Source organism: Rousettus aegyptiacus, unplaced genomic scaffold, assembly GCF_014176215.1.
Source record: "Rousettus aegyptiacus isolate mRouAeg1 unplaced genomic scaffold, mRouAeg1.p scaffold_m13_p_12, whole genome shotgun sequence".
Taxonomy (NCBI): domain Eukaryota; kingdom Metazoa; phylum Chordata; class Mammalia; order Chiroptera; family Pteropodidae; genus Rousettus; species Rousettus aegyptiacus.
Window position 1 is genome coordinate 30,705,311 of NW_023416287.1, and position 15,829 is coordinate 30,721,139.

General features: G+C 42.0%; 1 protein-coding gene across 3 annotated transcripts in view; it reads left to right on the top strand.

Annotated features, from left to right (window-relative positions):
* ISM1 (isthmin 1) overlaps positions 1 to 15,121 on the top strand; it is a 71,537-nt gene extending 56,416 nt beyond the window's left edge. For all 3 annotated transcript variants that reach the window (XM_016138120.2, XM_016138118.2, XM_016138119.2), the window contains exons 4-6: positions 5,072 to 5,215; positions 8,234 to 8,323; positions 10,437 to 15,121. In XM_016138120.2, coding sequence (XP_015993606.1) covers positions 5,072 to 5,215; positions 8,234 to 8,323; positions 10,437 to 10,954 — 752 coding nt within the window. In that variant the 3' untranslated portion in view covers positions 10,955 to 15,121. The remainder of the gene's footprint in view (positions 1 to 5,071; positions 5,216 to 8,233; positions 8,324 to 10,436) is intronic.
* The last annotated feature ends 708 nt before the right edge of the window (positions 15,122 to 15,829 follow it).

Below are 15,829 nucleotides of genomic sequence, written 5' to 3' on the forward strand. Positions count from 1 at the left end.
TTCCTCATCATTAGACTAGATGTAAGGATTGCTACTTTACAAAGAAAAATACATCCTCTATAGTGGTCCCCAAACTTATTGGTGCTCCTATGAGAATCTAATGCCTGATGATCTGAGGTAGAGCTGAGGCAGTATGCTAGAACTGGGGAGCAGCTGCCAATACAGATGAAGCCTCACTTACTGGCCTGCTGCCCCCCTCCTGCTGTGTGGCCTGGTTCCTAACAGGGCAAAAAACAGTACTGGTTCACGGCCCAGGGGTTTGGGACCTCTGCTCTATAATATCTCTAAAGTAGTGCTTCTCAAACTTTAATGTGCACACAAATAGACTGGGGGACTTGTTCAAAAGCAGCTTCCAATGCAGTAGATGTAGGAACAGAGCAGGGTCCCAGATCAAGCTGACTCTGCTGGCCCTTGGACCACACTTGTAGTAGCAAGACTTTCAGTGTATATTATAGCTGCTTAAAATATTTGCAAAATGAATGAAGAATTTTTGCTTCTTAGACCGAGTCACAAGGAACATGTGATTTTCAGAATTCCATACAGCATTGGATGACCTGTATCTTCTTTTATTTTAATCAACAAGAAACTATGGAGCAATTTCTAAGTATTTATTCCTATGCCGTGGAGGATATGAGGGGGAACAAATGGCCCAAAAGATGAGATCCGTGCAATGGCAAAGCACTGCAAGTTGGCTCTACTTAAGTTCACGCTGCCTTGAGACAGGCTAAAATTGCCACAGGAACTAGTCTTTGTGGAGGATGTTGATCTCAGATTTTCAAAGGTAGAATTTTTAAAAAGAATTTAAACGTCTGTGGCCAAAGAAAATTTCAGTGACTCCTAGGTGAAATAAATAGAATATAATGGCATTTTTAGAATCAATTATACAATATATAACAGAAGTTAGTTACACTTTGTGATCATGGAAACATGAGTCAGCTTAACTTTGGACTGTATGTGTTTGAGATAATGCACTTTAAATACCATCTGTGTTGATATTGAAGGTATCACTCAGAGCAAAGGAAGAGTTCAAATAAGTCATTTTCTGTCAAGTAGTAACATACCATTCCCAAAGTTGTTCATAACAGCCTGCCTAATTAAATCAGATGGGTACTGCTTATTGTACCCTAGGTTGGGACTCAGTTCTCTAACCAGTCATGGTCCTATTTTAATAGAAGATCGCCCAGTGATTTTTTTTTCAAGAGTTTTTCTTGGTAATGTTAAATTATGGTCAAATAAGTGGATGTTAAAGAAAGGAGGCCAACCTGGTCCAGAATCAAAGCTACAGGAATATCAGAGTGTAGAACAGGATATGGCAGGAGCAGACAAACCTCAAATCTAATCCCAGCTCTGCCAAGTTTGAGCCGTGTGACCTTAGGCAACTTCCTTAACCTATCTGAGCCTCACTTTCCCTATCTATAAAAGGAGGCCATTTCTACCTACCTTGCAGGATTATTATAGGATTTATATCAATGTGTTAGAGCAGCTGTTTAAAGAAAGCCTCCAGTAATTGGTAGCCACTGTCACCTAGTATTAACAGTGGAGGCTTGCCAAGTCACTTCGGTTGCCCAAACATTATAACTGACCCACAGAACTCTAGTGCCCTGAAACAATATAATGACTACTTTAAATTTTCAAATGACATCCTTGAAACCCAGCTCTCAGCCCACTGTACTGTGCATTGTTTTCGTCCCTCACTGAGCAATTTGATGTCACAGTAGGGGCTGTCAAAACACCATATAAATGTTCACAGAGACTGTTTTTCACTGTCATTGTTGTCATCTTTGCAATTACTGCTTTTCATATTCATTTTTTTTTTTTTTGCTCTGAGTGATGTTCCCTGGTAAGTGAGCAAATGAAAACAAGCTGATTTTATTATAGCATAAAGGAATACTGCCCTCAAAGCTTTGTTCCACTGTCAAATTCCCTCCATGTCCTTTGAACACATTAAACAAATAGAAATCTCCAAGAGGAGGCTCTTTGCTGGAACATTCATCTGGGACATTATGCTATGAAGGCTTCAAGGTGGTGAGCTGACATAGACTCTTTCCCTAGAAGGTGGCTTTATTTCATTGCTAGCCCAGTAGAAATGACTAACCACCTGTCTACATAACTGTTCTGTGCCTAACTTTTGGGGACCCATATAAAAAAATGTTTGGAAAATAAATGACTTTGTGAGCACCTAAAATAAAGACTTAGAGAACCCACTTATTGGGTAAGAAATCCTTTATGGTTCCAGAGTCTACTAGCCATTGAGATAGCATAGCTTAGAAAACATTTTATGGTGTGTTTGTAATAGTTAACTTTTGATGCTTAGGAAACCACCCCCAAAATTTAGTGGCTTAAAAGAACAAACATGTTTTCTCTTAAAAGTTTGCAGGCTGTCTGCTCTGGGCTGGCTCGGCTGGAGCTGGATGGTCTAGGATGGCTTTACTTACAATTATGGGGTCCCAGATGGACAGCTGGTGCCTCTCTCTACCAGATCTCTCACCCTCCGGGACACTGGCCCTAGGCTCTTCACATGGTGGACCAAACCTCTAATGCATGAGCAATTTTCTAGCCTCTGTTTGCATCACAGGCTAGGGTCTGCATACGAGGAAAGTAACCAAAGAGGTGGATATGGGGAGAGGAATTATGGAAGTCATTTTTCACACACTCTGACACAGAATTAATATCCAATAATTTCAATCCAAGAAACCAATACAAGAAATTACCTCACTCAGCGTTTCCGATATAAGCCTCATAGTGTGTTTAACGCTAAAATCTCAAATGATACTACCCAAAATTAGCTCTCCATATTACTGCAACAGGGAAGAAAGGTTTAAAGAGATTTCTAGGTAGTTGTGGGCCCGTTGCTTCTGCTGAGTTAAGCAGATCTCCATTTGGTGTCATTGGACTGTGTCTTATGCCAGTACCCACCACACAGGTGACACAAACTCTGCCTTTGTGATTTAATAACCTTTTTCTGACTAACCCACTACCCCTTTTTCATGAGTCTAAAGACATTATAATCTTTACTTGTGACTTGTTGTTGTTGTTCCCTTTAACAAAGCTGGCCCAGTGGTGCATGTAGGATGTGTTCACGTGTGCATATAACCCACTGCACCTGAATGCTCCTGCTGACAAGAGTGTGATCATGTGATTGTTCCAGGTGCCTCTCTACTGTTCTCAGGGAGATTACCAAGAGACACCAGACTTCAAGGATTTCAGAGAGAGCAGCAGCCCCTATCTCCCTCAGTGGTTTCTCCCTCTGGAAGCAAAAATGTCTCTCCAGTTCTACTATGTTGGTGCCTAGTAAGAGATGGGAGGGATGAGGAAAGCTAAGGCTGGGGAAATAGGCCCAGCTCTCTCACATGCAGCAGTAGTTTCAAACATCTGATTAGCCATGTGGTTGGAAAACCATTTCTTAGAAGAAAATCAAAGTTCAGAAAAATTCTTTTTTGGGAGGAGGTAGGAATGGATGGGGCCCATTAGGGAAGGCAAGGTGTGAGCAAATGCTCCACTCTGGAGTAAGGAAGAGGACACAACCATGAATCCTCCCTGTCCCCCAACTTCAACTCTGCTGAATGAGCTGAGGAGACTCAGGGGCCCTGTGTTTGCCTGAGGAGTGTTCAGAGTGAATGCCATGTAAACAACTGCCTGGGAGGCTGGCACCAGGCCTCAGTTCGGGTAGAAACATGTGTGAACTACATTCTTGCCAGGCCTATGTAGTAACAATCACCACAACCTGTTATGAATGGAGAGAACCCCTTCCCTGCAAGGCACATTGTCTGTAGCTCTGAGCTTGGCACCAACAGAGGCCTGAGATCTATAGGAACATTTGGATAAACCAGGAGAGATGCTGCAGAAAGAGTCACGCTTTCGAGATTAAGGGCTTAACACTAGAGTCCAAGTTTTCCTTTCTGTCACCATTATGACTTTACATAGGCACTCAATCACTCCAAGACTTAGTTTTTTACTTTTAAAGAGAGGAATTTAGTGTTGACGATATACCAACTTCTCTCGCCCCTCTCATGGCTCTGGGCCCCCAGACTAGTCTGCTTCTCCTTTTACCACACCATTTACCAACTTTTAATATACTGTATAATTTACTCACTTCTGACTCTTCTCACTAAAGTATTAGTTCCATCAGGGCAGTGAATCTTTGAAAGTTATATTTAATGACATATCTTATATACATAGATTTGTGCCTAGCATCTAATAGGGGCTCAAACGAGTATTTATTGGATGGCCGTTGAGCAATGACTTTAAAGGACCATCTCTATCTTCACCGCCATGTATAGGTTATCTACAGCTGCAAAACAAGCCATCTCAAAATTTTGTGGCTTAAAACAACAGTAGTTTATTATTTCTCATGATCCTGTGGGCCCCACTGGGCAGTTCTGAGGAGATCAGCTGCATTCAGCTGTCCACTGGGAAGGGCTGAAAAGTTCATTAAAGCTTCACTCATGTGTCCAGTGTCTTGGTGGTCCTTCAGGTGGCTCCTCTCTTCTGTGGTATCCCATAATTTGCAGGTGCAGCCTCAGCTTCTTTCGCAGTGACTGGATTCCCCAGAGCAAAAGTCAGAAGCTGCCAGGCCTCAAAGCCAGCACAGATTCCAAGAAACGGGACATTGTGTCATAATGTTTCTGTTTCTCTCTCTCTCTCTCTCTCTCTCTCTCTCTCTCTCTCTCTCTCGCTCTCTCACTCTTGCTCTTGCTCTCAATCTCTTCTCTCTGTAACTGTATGCGAAGGGAAGGAAAGAATTAATGGTCATCATCTTTGAAAACTATCTACCATATACCATGCTCTGCAAATGTATGCATTAGCAATAAGCACTTACTAGGTAACTTCCAGGGGTCAGGCCCTGGCTGTGTGCTGATCATCTCAGTGCCCAAAACCTCAGACAGAGTCCCTGCCTTCATGAAGCTAATCCCTCAAATGAACGCTAGAGCTGTAAGTCTTTTGACTCCGGCTGGCATCTGGTTCTCTCTAATAGTGAGAATGATGGAAACGAACAATTAGCGGGCTGCTTGACAGGGCGGATTTGGGGACTCTGGGTGCAGCTGTGACCATCTCCCTGACTTCCTTCTAGATTCCACAGATGGTGAGGGCGACTGGAGTCTCTGGTCTGTCTGCAGCGTCACCTGTGGGAATGGCAACCAGAAGCGGACCAGGTCTTGTGGCTATGCATGCACCGCAACAGAATCTAGGACGTGTGACCGTCCAAACTGCCCAGGTGGGTTTGTGTGGGAGTGTGGCTCCGGGTTCAAGGGAAGCTTTAAATTTGTATTTAAAAGCTTATGGAAATTGACTTCGTAAAAGACATCTCCTTAATCAGAATTCAGACCAGACTGGGACAAGAGGCGAGTAACAAACTTACTGGATGAAAAGTTGGATTTCCTGAGTCTTATGCACAATTGCAGTAGCTGTGACCTAGAAGACAATGCTGTAGTGTAGCTACTTAATTTAAAGAAGGGACTCTGGTTAACTTGGGTCTTTGATGTAAGGTTTGTTGTTCCTTGAAGAGACACGTAAAGATAGGCATTCATGTTCTGATAAGGAAGCCAGGCTCGGCATCCATTTATAGAAAAACCATGCAGTTAGCCCTATTCTGATGTCTGAGAGCTGCTGAAGGCTTCCAAGGTAGCAAATTGGGCAACTTGGCAGTTAATTATCACTTTACACTGCACCGTCAGTGTTTTAAACACCAGACACATGACAATCTTCTTGTTTGCCAATTAGTTGGGGATGAAAAATAATTGTGACTGTCTGTAGTAATGGTTGTCACACCATGGCCTGTTTTTTGCATGGCCAACACAATTTTAAAAGGCTGTGAAGAAGAAAAAGAAGAAAGGAAGTAGACAAGAAGAAGGAGGAGGAGGAAGGATATTCAACCAAGACCGTATGTGAAACACAAAGCCTAAAATATTTACTCTCAGACGCTTTACAAAAAAAAGTTTACCAACTCCTGATCTGTAGTTTTACATTTACTGTGTGTTCCCCATTGCCAGATAGAATGCCAGCCTAAAATAATACCTTAGGTTCTTCCAAGAAATCACATATTCCAAATGGCTTCATTTCAAAGGAATTCAGAAACAGAAAATTTAATCTCTGGATCTAGGAATTTCTTTTTCTATACCTAGAAACTCTGTTCTCAAACTGTAAGTCTGAGATTTGGAACAAAAAAGTAGAAGAGCAAATGGGGTTTCAGAGGAGAGAAAGGAAGGATCAGATTGGGCATGTATAAATTGACAAAAGGTTATGTGTAGAAAATAAGGCTGAAATGTAGAAAGTGGCAGTTCCCACTTCCTGTCGGCCATGCAGATCGAGTTTAAAAAGTGGAGCAAACATCTAAATGCTTTTCCTAAGTGGATTTCCTGAATGATGCTGAATTGGAAGTCTGATAGGATGAGTAAAAATAAGCCATTAAATAATAATAATATGAGAAGGAAGAAGAAAAGGAGCACAGGAATAAAATAAAGAAGGAAAAGGATGAGAATCTGAAGATGATGGAGATAAGATAAAGCAAAAGAAAATGAAGATAAATATGAAGAAGATGAAGGTAAAGAAGGTGAAGAAGATGATGAAGAAGAAAAAATGAAAAAGATTATGAAGAATGGGATTTCTTGAGTATCTCTATATCAAGCAAATTTCTAAGGTCTTTATATGTATTTTTCATTTAACCCTCACAATAAATAGCCTCATGAAATAGGCATTTATTATGGTACTCGTTTAACAACTGTGGAAATGGAAGCACAGGGGTTAACTTGGCTAGAGTCACACAAGCAATCAGTGATCAATCTGAAATTCTAATCCAGGCAGCTGATTCCAGAGTCTATGTCCTTAACCATTAACTGTTCCACCTCCAGAAGGAGGAAAGGTTTGGGGCTCAGCCACACATGGATATAGACAGCATTTAATGTCAGGGCTTGGGGGCTTGCCTCTTGTTATTTCTTCTAGAGCTGGTATCCAGACCCAAAATGGTAGATTTAGCTGTCTTATTAAGGAAAGGTTCTTCTCTGCCACCATTTTGAAAATTGCCTTCTTGTTTTCTCTTACCACGGAGAGCAGTATGGCCAGCAGCCCTCCTCATGCATTTTCTTCTCATCTTACCTTGTACTCCTTCCATCCTTTCTGCCTCTCAGTTCCTGGCTCTTCCAGCTTTTCAGGGCTCCCTTGGAAACATGAGGTATTTTTTACAGGATTTTCCCCCCTATTTGGTGTGCTGATTCTCAGCCTAATTAGAAAGAATCCTAGGGCAGGTAGTCTCCCTGGCCTAGCAGTGATTCTGCTGTAAAAGTTTGTACCCTAGGTCAACTATATAAATAAGTTCAAGGAGCCTCACCTAAGATCAGAGAGAGCCCCTTAAAGGAAATCAAGTCATACCTAGCAAGTAGCCAAGGCTCTCCAACAACTAGTCTACATTCCACAATCCCTGCCTCTTCTGACTGCCTCAGCTTGCATAGGATTCCTGTTTGTAAAGGAAGCCTGGGTGGGGTGGTAGTTTGGGGAGGGGAGGGGCGGGGAGGGGAGGGGAGCCAGGAAGTTTGAGGCAAGCTGGATTCAGTCCCTCAGAGCAAGTAATGACAAGCTCAGCTAACTCTTATTAAAGCATCATCGGCAATGGCCGAAAGTTCCAGAATATATGCTAAAGCTGTGGACTGCTACAACCTCAAAATGAGCTAGACAAATATTCAAGGAAAAAAATATCAGCCACCACTCACCACTTAATACTCTAAGTACTTTCTTTATACATAGCCCATTTAATTTTTTCAGCTCTGTGAGGTGGGTCATTTATTTCTCCCCATTTTATAGATGTGAAAACTGAGGTACACAAATGTTAAGTGGCTTGCCCAATGTCACATGCCTGGTAATGATTTAACCCAGTCACTCAATCCTTAACCACTGCCTCTAGTTTAGTTCGTTTCCCTGACACTGCCAGACAGAAAGCCATCTTGACATGTGTCCCCCACTGCCCAAAACCCCACTCCTGGGCCTTGTGAATCAGTTCCTTACGATTCATTCAGGCACATTTGGATCTGATTTCATGCTGCAAATGGTATCTGGGGTTTTAATATATTTTACATTCAACTACCTGCTTTTTACTGTTTCCTCTGTTGGCAAGTTTCTACCCATGAGTAGTAATAAACACAAAAAAAGGCTTTGTTCAGGTGTATTTGTTTTTTTTTTAATTGATGGTTGAGGGGACTTTTTCCACATAACTAGGGAAAAATAAGCTCCTGTATGTGTTTAGGAATTGAAGACACCTTCAGAACAGCCGCCACCGAAGTGAGTCTGCTTGCGGGAAGCGAGGAGTTTAATGCCACCAAACTGTTTGAAGTTGGTAAGAAGGTTCTTTTTCTTTATTATCTAAATATTGATTTAGTGTTTTGGAGATTCTTTTTGCCCACAATATCATCTTTGGATCCCTGTAAATATTTTGTTTTCCCCTTCTGGGGTCAATTCCCCCAGCATATTTCTTGTACAAGGTCAAGTTCCTCAACCCAGCACTGCCTCCATTTTCTGATCTGTAAAATGATCTGAGGCACTAGTGCCTACCTTACAGAGTAATTGTAGAATTAAATGAGTTCATATTTGTAAAGCACTTATAACATGTCCATCACAATGAACATCTCTATGTTTGATAGATAAAAATAAGTCAATAAATGTCCTATAGGTACATGAATTATGATGAACTTCCACCCTGGAAGGAAAGTACAAAGCCATTTACTGGGCCTGAATTTTGTCTCTGAAGACCCTGCCCTCTGAAGGAGACCCCCACTGGCTTTGCAGAGACACACTTCCCAGTAAGGAGCCTCCACTCTCTCAGCTACGACTCGGCAGGGGCTTGCAGGGGTGGAATCATAGAACTCAGAGCCTAAAGGAGCCTCAAACGTCCCTGCCCACTGGCAACACCCGGGACCCTCTTCTATATAATCTCTGCATTCCCTCTTCTTTAATCCTCATCACACTTTATGAAACAGGCATTTTTGTCATCCCTAGTTTAGAGATGAGAAAACTGACGTACAGTGAGAGTGGTATCTTGCTCAGAATCACAAAGCTGCAAAAGAGTTCAGTTGGGATCCTATCCCAGGTGGTCTAGCACAAGAACCCACACTTTTCATCTAGGCCAGACCTTTCTGATTTCCTGAGAGATGTCTCATCTCTCTCTTTTCAAAGAGGACTCCTCCAACTGCTCCCCTCCCCGGCCACTTGATTTCCACTCATGACACCACCAGCTTCCCAGGCACCTGGGCCAAAGCTTGAGTCATTTTTGACATCTTCCTCCCTTTACTCAAAGCCCACCAAGGCCTGGAAACCCTCTCTGACCATACTTGATCTCACCTGCTGTTCCCTCCCAGAGAATCTCACCTGGACTTTTAGCATTTATATCAGCACTGAATGTATCTTCTTACTGCACAGCTCGGTTAATAGCTCGCTGTCACTCAAAAACCTTCAGTGGTTCCCTACTGCCCTCTGAACAAGCTTAACCTGCACTGAAGGCCTCTGTGATCTGACACAACAACCTTACTTCCATATAACCTGTGTTCCCATGAAATTGAATGTATTCCCTGCTGACAGACAACCCCAGCAGATTTTTTCTACTCAACCTTGGTTTGCACAAATGGTCACTGTTTGCCTGTTCACTCAGCCAGTTGTTCCCCTGGGATAATGTAGGAACAGCATAAACATATTTTTTTGGATTTTCAGATGAAACCAGGAATCTATATGAATAAGTGGAATTACCTAGTTCTTAAATGTTAGCAATTAATTCAGTATTTTTAATACCGTAAGAGCCAAACATAACATCTCTGGGGGCAGGTTCTGACTCAAAGCCAGAAGGTCAGTGTCCTCTAGCCTAAATATTAAGTTCCCTAAAAGCAGGGGCCACCAGTCCCTTCTCCCTCTGAAGCATTTTATCATATGGATTTTCATACAGTGATTGTTACTGTTTGGAGCCTAAGGTTAAGAGGTTAAGCCACTAGCTCTAGTTTAAACCAGTGAGTGAGTGGCAGAAATAAAACAGTCCTACAAATATTCTTTTGAGGTATTTTCTACCCCCATTGCCATGCATTTAAAGAGAAGATTTAAAATGGCTCTCTGAATTATTGTTAATTTTGTTATGAGTAATAATTAGGTTATAGTTAACCCGATATTCCCTATATTTGCCCTTTTTTTTTTGTAGATGCCTACTAAAACTTAAACTTAGGAATAATAATATCGTATATTTCCAAAAAAATTTTTTAAATGAAGCAAATATAATGATGGCTAAATCTAGGTAACGGCACACAGGTAGTCGAGTTCAAAGTTCCCAAGGGAGGTGAGTATGGCTTCCCATGGTCTGATGTGCCAAGGGGTGGCTGGGGATTGACTCTGGGAGGAGAGGGATAGACTGCAATGTCATCCCACTGCCAGTTTTGCATGTAGTGAGAGGGTTTCTCTGTGGTCTTTTTCAGACACGGACAGCTGTGAGCGATGGATGAGCTGCAAAAGTGAGTTCTTAAAGAAGTACATGCACAAAGTGATCAATGACTTACCCAGCTGCCCCTGCTCCTACCCGACAGAAGTGGCCTATAGCACAGCGGACATATTTGACCGCATCAAGCGCAAGGACTTCCGCTGGAAGGACGCTAGTGGGCCCAAGGAGAAGCTGGAGATCTACAAGCCCACAGCCCGGTACTGCATTCGCTCCATGCTGTCCTTAGAGAGCACCACGCTGGCTGCCCAGCACTGTTGCTATGGCGACAACATGCAGCTCATCACTAGGGGCAAAGGGGCAGGGACACCTAACCTCATCAGCACAGAGTTCTCAGCGGAGCTCCACTACAAGGTGGATGTCCTGCCCTGGATTATCTGCAAAGGAGACTGGAGCAGGTATAACGAGGCCCGGCCTCCCAACAATGGACAAAAGTGCACGGAGAGCCCCTCTGATGAAGACTACATTAAGCAGTTCCAAGAGGCCAGGGAGTATTAAAGAGATGCCACTTCTGGTATTTGTGACGCAAATGCACTGCACTGATCTGCCACCTGGAGCAGAGTCCCTCTTATCCACATACATGGGTATTTGTATATACCACATGACTATTATTCATAAATTACACTAGGGATGTGCGCCAGGCCCAGTGACCGCCGTCTGAAGCCACCCTTGCCATCTACAATGCCCACAGACCTCCTCGGACCTCCTCCTAGTGGTGATGTGGGCAGGAGGATGAAGACAAGCCAGAAGAACCTGGAAGCCATAGTGGGTGGGTTTCAATTTACACCCAGATCCAGTGTTTCATAGAGAAGCAAAAGGGGAAAGAGACTGAAGTTGTAAACATAAGTTTTTATATGTAACTTATTTAATATGAATGTGACTTAACCTTAAACTTTTCTCTGGAGTTGTCATCGTGAACTGTTCAATCACTTCTGTGAGAGTTCAGACAGGGCTTAGGGAGGTGGAAGAAAAAGGGAATTTGTAATGATTTCTTTAAAAATGAATAACTTAATGGAAGTATATCAAAATCAAGAAAATTTCCACCTTAAACCAAATATTATTTAGTTATGAGGTACCTTGCTTAAGTCTCAGTGTCCAAATGCCTTTGCCTAAGACTGGGTAGGAAGTAGACGGGTGGGGGTGGGGACGTTCGGATATTTTAGGGACAAATCTGAGGCTTGGTTTTAAATGAGCTTTAAAATAAAAAGCCAATATTAGCACAATATTTGATGCTACTAAAAAGCTTCAGAATGGCAGAATTTCTGCTCTTGTCTTAGTAAGTCCAGAGGCTTACAGAAGTCAGGGAGATCTTACATAGAAGCAGGGAGTAGCACTTTTCCAAAGGGGGGGAAAAAAGCAAGATGGATGAAAAAAAGACATGGACGTCATTTCATCTGTTTTATTTTAATACCATCTTAACAATCTTTTTCTCCACAAATATATTAACAATAAATAAATATAAAAAGAAGAGGGGGACTCAAGTCTAGGAAATCCTAATTTTTTATGTTTTAAGAAAGGAAAAAAAAACATTATTTTTGTAAAGTATTTATTGAGTCATTGAGTATTGTGCATCAAGCAGTTGTAATATAACCTGGTTCTGTAGTGTGGAACTTAGGACAAATAAAGAGTTGGTTCTTATGTAATCTTTACTTGCAAAACTCCAGGAAAAGAGAATATACAATAAAATCATAATAAAATGTGTTATCTACAGTAAATGTGTTATATGCAAATATTTATGACACAGATACCATAAACAGCCCTGGTGAAGCAGGGCTTTGAAGCAGGGAGAGAAAGGTTCAAACTAGGTGGGAATAAACAGCTCATTGATGTGATGGCAAGTGGTGTAAGTCATAGCCTCTTTGGCACCAAGAATGTCAATCCAGCTCCCAGAAGGCCAAAGCTTATTGCCACACATGCAACTTTTTACCTACCCAGCATTATGAAAAAGCTAAGAAAACCAAGCTAGAGTAAAGGCTTAAGACAGCACAGATGAGCAGGGCTGCTTTCAAAAAAAAAAAAAATGCTATGATTATGGTAATAAGTAGAACTTCTCATCATGCAAATTATTCCTTTCCCAGATGACAAAAGTTAAGCTCAGATGAAATAAATCACATTGGTCTCATCTTTCATTTCCTAGCCCAATGCTCTTTCTACTACATCCATTTTTTGGTTTCCTCACATTTCTGGTATCTGTAATATTCTAAATGACCCACCTTTTGGCTCTCCTAATAAACTCTTCTACATATGTAAAAGCTTTTATCAATCGTTTACACTTAAGAATGAATTACCCATGTATTACCTACTCTCAGAATATTTAAGATCTATTTCTAATTATGAAATAAGAAGGAATTTTAGGCAACTAAAATGGTGGAGAGAAAATCAACCGGGAAGCAGATTTGGTTTCTAATAACAAAAATTATTTTTGCAAAGAGCTTATTGCAGCAAAATGCATTACCTTTGAGGCAGTGAGTCCCTTGTCAGGACAGGTATTCAAGCAGATACCGGAGATGAAGTACATGAGAGGTTCAATAATTGAATGCTGAGGAGAGACAAAAAATGTAACGCAATAATACCCTCTGATATGGGTAAGTGCAAAGTATGATAAGAAAAAAGAGACAGGAATCAGGAAAGTGCCTGCTGGGTCTAATGGAGGAGTGGTATTTTATAAAGCAGCGAAGACAGAGGTGGAAGTGGATGCCTTTGGAACAAGAAAGCCGTGTGGACAAAGGCAAGCAACAAGGAACGAGCTCTGTGTTTTCTGAAGACTGGAATGTTTACAGCGATAAGCAGAGAAACAAGAGTGGCAAGTTATGGAGCCATATCTCAGGGGTTTTTGTTAAAATTTTAGCATGGAACATTAAAGGGAACAGCTCTTTCCTACTACAATGAGAGTGACCGCAGTGAGCAATGAAAAGGTTATTTGCCTTTTCATATCAGGCTTTGCTGATCTAATGAACTAAAAGTTGGAAGGTAAAATGAAATGGGAGCAGAGGAGGGCTCCTGGGCACTTTGTCTACTGAGACCACCCCTTGTATTCTGTCCATCATCAGGACAGTGTCACGACTTTGGAATTTGCTGAACTATAATCTTCCTCAATCAAGATGAGCTAGTTTTTAATCTCAAAGCTCTAGAAGGCCAATGAGTGATCCTCAGAAATCCACACCCCTCTTCTCAGGTTATCTAATAAGACAAGAAGACCTGTCTCACTCAAACAAGGCCACAAGCCAACCCCAGGGTAACTCCAGATAATTAATTTCCCTCACAGAAAGTGGATCATGTGTTCAAGGCCTACGTTGCCTGCAGCAGAGTAGGATCTCTGTGCCCTCACCTGCGGCACCTGTAAATATGACCCCTCAGCAGCTGCTTTCATCAAATGTTTTTGCTCCTTTGCCTCTGCCTGAAAAGAGAGCTTTTTTCTAGTAATCCACTGGGCCTCTTAGGTGCCACCTGTGAGCAAACCCATAGTGGAAAAGAGATGCCCATGGCCCTCTAGCGGCTGCACATGAGAAGAGCAAGGGAGAGGTCTGGGAAGTGCAGAGCTTTCTCTTCAGCCCAGTTCAAGCATCCGCCATGATTATAGTCTCCCAAGAGTTTCTTTCTTTAGAGTTCTGTGGCCAAGAGGGTACAGTTCTCCATCCTAAGGCCAGGGATCAAAGAATAGTTGCTATAGCAGTCATTCTTCCCTGAGCACACACTCTAGGCCTCTATGCGAATCACTTTACTGTGGGAGGCAGGAATATTAAATCCTTTTCAAATATGAGGAAAAAGAAGCTCAACAAGGTTAGCAATCTTGCCCAAGGTCTTAACACTCCATAAATGGCAGAGCTGGTTGAAGTCAGTTCTGTCTAATCACCAAGCTCACATGATTAAACTTAACCCCTTGCTCTACTCTCTTCTTAACTCTTCCCAGCACTTACAAGATCAGTTTTTGTTTGTTTTTCTCTGACTCACCCTGCTTTTGCTCAAATTGTTCAAATCTGCCAAATGTCCCTGTGCCAATCTTAACTGTGTCTCACATTGGAGACAAAATCTGGTTTCGTTTCTATATATTCTGCTCTATTCTCTCATTTCATAAGAGAATGTTTGATCCTATAGCTGAGTCCTAGCTCAGGTTAGGTTAAGTAGAAGAGCTCAATATTTCTAGCAAAGTGCCAGGATGAGAACAGAGACTGGTCTGTTTTCCCCCACTGCACATAAACCCCATGCTCATTGCCTGTTGGGCAGGCCTCAGGGGCTGGTGCTGTGTTTCACGCTTTCCTACACCCCCAGCTGCTAGCACTGTGCCTGGCAGACGTCATCAGGCAATGTACAGAGGGCTTAAGAGTTTAAGGGTTGAATCAGACTGCCTAGATTCCAGTCGTTGCTCCCTCACTAGCTTCCTGGGTATCACTGGATAAGTTAACCAGCCTCTACACATTTCAGTTTCCTCATATAGTTGTGAGCATGAACTAAGATAAGAGACAAAGTTCCCAGCACAGGGCCTGTTGCGTACCATCTGCAATGAAGACTGGGCATTAATATTTAATAACTAGACAAAAATGTATTGAACACCTACTAATTGCCAAGCATTGTTCCAGATGCTAAAGATACAGCAATGTACAAATCCAGGTCTTCCCATTAGAAGGTAAATAGCTGAAAAATAGATGCATACATAATCTGAGATAATAAGTGATAAAATAAAAAATAAATTATTTGATCACATGTGTATGTCGCCTTATTTAAAGTAATGTTAGTTGCTGCAATAGAAATTCTCAAAATCATAGCAGCTTAACACAATAAAAAAATCTAAAGAGTATGTTTCTGGCCAAGTGTCTCTCTTCTAAGTGATGATCCAGGGACCCAGGCTCCTTCCTTGTTGTGGCTTGGCCATCTTCAAGGTGCGACTCTCTAGGATACCCTCAGGGTCATCTTTATTCCAGTCTGTTCAGAGAGAAAAGAGCAGGTAGATTATGCATAAAAGTTTGTATAGGTCAGGCAGGGAAGTACTGTATATCACTTCCACTCAACCCACAGATTCGTTACATGCCACACTCTTCTGAAAGGGAGACTAGGAAAGGAGTCCATTTGGGGACCCAGTAAGCAGAGATGGGCTGTGTGAGCACCCGGCCAGTCTCTGCCACTCTGATAGACCAACAGCTACCTGGTTATACAAGGCAGGAATAAAAGCTAGTGGAATGGGCTCTGGATGAATCCAAAGCAGGTGATCAAAGGGAGAGATTCTTCTCATCCCATTACCACCTTCCACTTGTTATTATAATGCTAACCTGGACCTCAGTTTACTATCTACAAATTGGATGAGACCACCTGTCCTACCTATTCATTGGCAAACACTTTTGATGTCCTTCATATCCCTTGGAACTTGCCATTTCTGTG